The sequence below is a fragment of the Pezoporus wallicus genome, unplaced genomic scaffold, assembly GCF_028554395.1.
Source record: "Pezoporus wallicus isolate ANWC-B61680 ecotype Strahan unplaced genomic scaffold, APGP_CSIRO_Pwel_v1 contig_6401, whole genome shotgun sequence".
Classification (NCBI taxonomy): Eukaryota; Metazoa; Chordata; class Aves; order Psittaciformes; family Psittacidae; genus Pezoporus; species Pezoporus wallicus.
Window position 1 is genome coordinate 3,098,064 of NW_026638608.1, and position 6,000 is coordinate 3,104,063.

General features: G+C 49.8%; 1 protein-coding gene across 1 annotated transcript in view; it reads right to left on the reverse strand.

Annotated features, from left to right (window-relative positions):
* Positions 1-5,459, reverse strand: part of RBM19 (RNA binding motif protein 19) — a 59,372-nt gene extending 53,913 nt beyond the window's left edge. Inside the window, exons 1-8 of the mRNA XM_057411239.1 lie at positions 5,369-5,459; positions 4,206-4,388; positions 3,532-3,663; positions 3,251-3,289; positions 2,471-2,678; positions 1,128-1,399; positions 559-633; positions 211-289 (exon numbers count right to left, since the gene is read on the reverse strand). Coding sequence (XP_057267222.1) covers positions 211-289; positions 559-633; positions 1,128-1,399; positions 2,471-2,678; positions 3,251-3,289; positions 3,532-3,663; positions 4,206-4,388; positions 5,369-5,404 — 1,024 coding nt within the window. The 5' untranslated portion in view covers positions 5,405-5,459. The remainder of the gene's footprint in view (positions 1-210; positions 290-558; positions 634-1,127; positions 1,400-2,470; positions 2,679-3,250; positions 3,290-3,531; positions 3,664-4,205; positions 4,389-5,368) is intronic.
* Between the last annotated feature and the right edge of the window lie 541 nt (positions 5,460-6,000).

A 6,000-nucleotide genomic window follows, 5' to 3' on the forward strand; every position in this document is an offset into this window, starting at 1 on the left:
GCTACTCCTAAGGATGCACAGCCAACATAACTCTGTCCATGGCATCCTATGGACAGCAACTAGGGCAGCAGAGCTGCAAAGTCATAGAAAGGTCTGTAAGAATCAGGGCAGGAGTCAGTCATTTGGAATTGCACATGAAAAGAGCAGAGGTGTGACTGAGAGGTCCTTTAACTCACAGATCCATTTTCCCCTTCCACATATAGACACTACCTGCATTCTTCCCCTGCGTGGGTTTTCCTATCCGGATTGCCACTGGCTTCAGAGGCAAGAAGAAGTCACGAATCTTTTGCTGCAAGAAGCATTGGAATTGTTTAAGTTCTCAGATACAGGAAGCAGCAGGTTTCAGACTTCGTTTTTATATACATACCATAAAAACCACCACATGCAACACACAATTCTCTGCACAAAGCTTCCCCAACCGCACTTCCAACCCTCAAAACAGCTCCATAAATGAAGACATTGGAGCTGTTCTGCAGAGAAGCCTCTGCAAAGATTGTGCTGAGGAACACCCTGAGAACACCCCCAGGCCTCCATCCCCAGCTTAAGAACAAAGCTTGCCTCACTGATGTTCAAGGGAGCACCACGCAGCTTCACTGTGTATGGCGTGCTGGCTTCTGTTGAGCTGCCTTGGTTCTGCACAGAAGGACGGGGTAGAGAAGAAAAGCTGAGTGAATACCAACAAAAATCACAGCACAACAAGCTGGGCTTGTCCAACAAACAGGAAAGAGTGGGAGAGAACATCAAGAGATGCTTGCAATTGCATCAGCCTGGGCAGGAAGTGCCAGGTGAGGGTGCAAAGTCTGGCTGAAACAGTCAAACTCAGTCACTACAAACTGAGCTCTGCAGAACAGCGCTTCCTGCAGACAGAGAGAACACTGGAAAAACAAAGCAGCATCTGGAAAGGGCACTAGATGCATGTGTTTGGAAGCCCTGTCTTCAGGAATTCAATCAGCACTGAAGAGGAGATCCAGCAAACTCTTTTACTGGCTCCCACCCAGTGAGGCAAAAATCTGGTACCGATGGTGGTCCCACAGCCTTCAAGCTTTCAGTGCACCCCTGGAATGACTACCAGACACATACTATCCCACAAAACTCCTGCTTTAGATGAAAGTCTAATTCAGCTGTACCTCTAGTGTGGATCCTTTCTTCTTCTTCCCCACTGGTGTCTCTTGCTGTGGCTGTTGGGCTTTTGGCTTCCCCTTTTTATCTGTGTGGGTGCTGATGGTTTCCGCAATGCCCGAATCCTCCTCATTCTCACTTTCCTCTTCCGCCTCCTCCTCACTCTCTGTTTCTTCCTCTGTACTGGATGAGGAGGAAGAATCCTTCACCACTTTAGATTTCAGGTAATCCATATCTGAGAGGCCTTTGCTGGCAGCTGCCTTCTTGCCTCCTTTCTTTGCTGTCAGAGGAGAGACCAGAGAAGTTTTGCATACAGATGCTGCTGCTCTCTCCCCCCAGTCAGGTAAAAGCCAAGAAGCAACAGAACCATGAGAACCATGCTCCTCTGCTCTACCTGTTTCATGGGAAGGAAAGGCTTGGGAACAGCAGAGCAATCTTATGTCAGCACTTCCCAACTGACAATCTGTATCACTTGTCTTTTCAAAGCAACACAAAGGAGCAGGAGGAACCCCACAGCAAAGTATTTTGTCTCAGTATTAACTAAATACTTCAAGCAGATCCCAGAGAAGCTTTTCAATTGTTCAGTTTAGGTTTTGCAGGGAAAAGGATGGAGGAAGCTGTTGCTCCAAAACACCCCTCCAGCAAAGATCAACTCATCCCACTTACATTTGAGTTACCCAAAGAGCAGCAGGGAAAATGCCATTTACTCCAACAGAGCAGTGTAAGGAAATACCATGTAGGGAAGGAGAAAGGCTCCAAAACCACATTCATCACCGGTGCAGGGACACTGCATTCTAAGAAGACATACCCCAGAATGCAGCCTAGATTCCTCAGTCTTTTAAGTTAACTGATTACTCCACTAAACCCAGTTTTCCTTTCAGGATCCAAAATACTGAATTCTGTCCCTCCCAATCAACTCTGAGAGGGCCCATTTCCAGAAATACATATCAAAAGCAGAGCAGACAAGTTCACAGACATCAGCTAAAGGTTACTAAATAAACAGAAACCACATCCAGCTCTGGAAATCCTGGAGATGAAAGTGGCTTCAAGCTAGAAGAGCAGCTAAGGGAAAGATGCATATGACTGTTATTCACACCTAGACACTGTTTTAAGGCCCCAGGGGAAAGCACAAATGCCATCCCCACAGCATCAGTAACTGCATTTCCAACATTTCCCTGAATCTGGGAAAACAAGCATACATCCACAGCACACAGAAGTCCCATGCTTGGGAAATGACCCTCCTAATTACACTGTCGCCATGCGGAGGCAAGACCCTGAGCCAGGTCCTTGTCAGCATCCTGCTCTCACATTCACCACAGTAAAGACAAAGGGTGACAGCTCCTTTCAGTACCTTTAGTTTCCTCCTCATCTTCAGAGGGCTCGTCGCCATCCTCACTCAGCTCCTCAGACTCATCTGAATCAAAGTTGAGATAATCAGCTGCTGACTTTGCTTTTCCCTTCTTGGGCTCCTCTGCCAAAGTGTCATTAGCCCAAGTGGCCACCTGAGACCGCTTCTGGTGAACCACCAAGAACTCTTGGAATCTTTTATCTTCTTCCAGCTGTGGAAAGAGAAACCAAGCAGACAAGCTGTGAAGACAGACATGGGAGAGCTTGTAGTGAGTTAGAATTCAAAGATATCATCTCATTTCCAGCAGTGTAACAAAACAAATCCCTTAAGGGAGCTTCACTTCACACTGATAAGGGGAGCACTTGAAGTGTCTCAAGTCTCCTCAACATCATGGAAACAAGGAATCTCTCTTTCCTACTCTTTCTTTTCCGTATTTGATGTTTAGAAAGTACTTTAAAGAAGCCAAAACATTAAAAAGAGAAAACAAAACGTACAAGTCAAATGTGACAAAACTCAGATATGGTTAAAACCCAGCAATTCCAAAACAGGACTGTCCTGGATGCAATGCATGGGCACACAGGAGGAGCTAACAGCTAAAAACTGGTCCCCAGCATCAGGATTGTTACAACAGTGGTTTGCTACAGTAGAACTGGACTGACATGGAGTTGGTTAAATCACACACCTTGCCTGAATTTACAGCATGGGAACCAGGGTACAGAAAGAACTCTTGCTCTTAATACAAGCTAGCAAGAAGGCAGGGATTGGAGTCCAACCTCAACTCACCTCCTTTAAGTTTTCTGTTGGATCTTTCTTCTTTTTATCCTAGGAAAAGACAAACAAAATCAAAACCACCTTTGGAAAGGCTTATTAGAAACACAGTCAAGATAATGCCAGGTAACCTAATGGTACAGGGAACACAGATCCTAAGGCAAGAAAATACCAGAACCAGGACTCCAACACTACTGTTCCAGCTGCTCCATCCCCTTCTCCACACACCAGGCTACCCTTCCCTTTCCCAAGTCACTGACACCCAGCAGAGCCTCAAGGAAACAAACAAGACTCACTTTCTTTGTGCCTGCAGGAGCTGCATTTACCACAGGTTTCTCAGTCTGTTTCTCAGAGGCAGGGACCTTCTGAGAGTGCTTACTCCATGCTTTGGGTTTTGAAGGGTCACCAAAAGGCTTGCATAACTCAACCTGAAAAGAGTAAGATCTTTGGTTAAAGGCATGCTCACCACACTGTAACTGCTGGCTAAGCCTCACCCAGGAACCTTTCTTATAACCCTGACAGGATGGAAAAGGGGGGTGCGTGCAGGAGAACAGGCAACAGAGCTACACATCCCCTCCGCATGGGGAACAGTCTGTGGTCCTCATTTAGGCACAAATAAGCTATCCTGGTTATTGTGAATCATTCTCTGTCCAGAAGAGCAGATGAATGACCTGAGAAAAGGGGTTAGGTTCTAAAGCTCAGATTATGCCAGCTCAGTATCTGACACTGCTGTTCCTATGCCAGCTCAATATCTGACACTGCTGTTCCAACCAGCACTGAAATCACTGCTACTGCTTGGACACAGCTCATCTGAATGAAGCAACTGCTCCAGACTCCAGCCATGAGGTCTAACAACAGGCTTTGCTCTCTTGCTACAGAGGACTTAATCTTTCAGCATTCCTGGGCACCAAAATCTCCGATAACAAACTTCCTTAAGAATAAAGGAAGGTGTTCTTAAAGATCCACTCACTGTGATTCTGGATGTGTCTATGAAACTTCTGTTGAAGTGGTTCAGTGCTGTCTGCGCTTCCTCCTCAGACTTGTAGCCAATGAAGCCAAATTTCCTGAACTTGCCCTCCTTGGTGAACTTCAGGCAGCAATCAGTCAGTGTGCCAAAGGCAGCAAACAGCTTCCGAAAGCGATCTTCTTTCATCTGGGAAATGCAGGAGGACAAAGGAAGGAAAATCAACAATGCACTGCATCAACTTGTGCTGGGCACTGGGGAGGCTGCACCTCGAATCCTGTGTTCAGCTCTGGGCCCCTCACTACAAGAGAGACATTGAGGTGCTGGAGCAGGGTCAGAGAAGGGCAGTGGAGCTGGTGCAGGGCCTGGAGCACAAGTGTGATGGGGAAGGGCTGAGGGACCTGGGGGGTTCAGTGTGGAGAAGAGAAGGCTCAGGGGGGACCTGATGGCTCCCTACAAGTGCCTGACAGGAGGATGGAGCCAGGAGGGGCTGGGCTCTGCTCCCAAGGAACAAGGGATGGGACAAGAGGAAACGGCCTCAAGCTGCCCCAGGGCAGGTTTAGATGGAGCTGAGGAACAATTCCTGCCCCAGAGGGTGCGCAGGCATTGGAACAGGCTGCCCAGGGCAGGGCTGCAGTCACCGTCCCTGCAAGTGTTCACACCCCGTGGAGACGAGGCCTCAGTGCCATGGGTTAGAGGTGGCCTTGGCAGTGCTGGGGTAAAGAGTGGATTTGATGACCTCAAAGGTCTTTTCTAACATGCTTGATTCTATGTTTCCAACCACACAAACACTTTGCAGACAAGGCCAAAGCATTTCCTATCCAAGGGCTTCCAATGCACTGCAAGAACCACACTGTACTGTGTCATACTGATTAAACCACCCCACATCAACCACTAAACCCCTTCACTTCCCCTCTAAATCCACTCCATGAACCGATCTCTGCCTGCAGCACTCCTGCAGCTAAAAGCTGCACCCCGAGCCCAGGGTCCAACAGCGCTGCCCTCCCAGTCATCCCCCAGTTCAACTACAGGCACAGTGGGACCCCAATGGGCACAACCCCTTATCCCCTTACAGCCCCTTGCCCAGGCCCTCTCCCTCCCCGTGTCCCCCCAGACCCATCTCCACACCCGGAAGAGCCCCTCCTCCCCGCAGCCGTGCGCAGGCTCACCCCACTGGGGAGGTTCTTCACGATAAGTCGCGACATGGCAGCGACAGGACCCGGTCGCCACAAGGAAAAACCCCCTCAGCGCCGCACACGCCGCTCTCCGGGCGCCGCCATCTTCCCGCTGAGTCACGTGGGAGAGGGGATAGCAGCGCGCGGGCGCCAGGGGCGGGACCCGGATGTTGGCAACGGGTCCTTGGCAACGGACCCTAGCAACAGCCTTGGCAACGGGCTCCTAGCAACGGAGGCGCCGGGGGGATAACGGGGAGCATCCGGGAGCACAGAAGGGATCAGGGGCCGGCCGGGCATGGGGGAACGGGGAAGGGGAGGCAGGGGGGACGCAGCTAAGTATCAGCACAGCCAGTGGGGGCTGTATTGCAGAAGCTCCCATGGACAAGAGAGGCTGAAATCGTGGAAGAAACACCCCCCGTGGGTTATTAAACACTGAGGGTCCTCTCCTACCTGAGCATCTGCAGGGTGAGAGAGTGTTGGGGGAGTGGGACCATTCTCCTTCAAGCATCTCCTCTTTACAGCCCTTCAGTCCAGCTCTGTCTGTCTTGAGCAAGGGGCAGTGAGCTGAGCCCAAAACCTGGCTACACTGCCATTCCTATGGGAAGAGACTCCTGACAGAGCTCAAC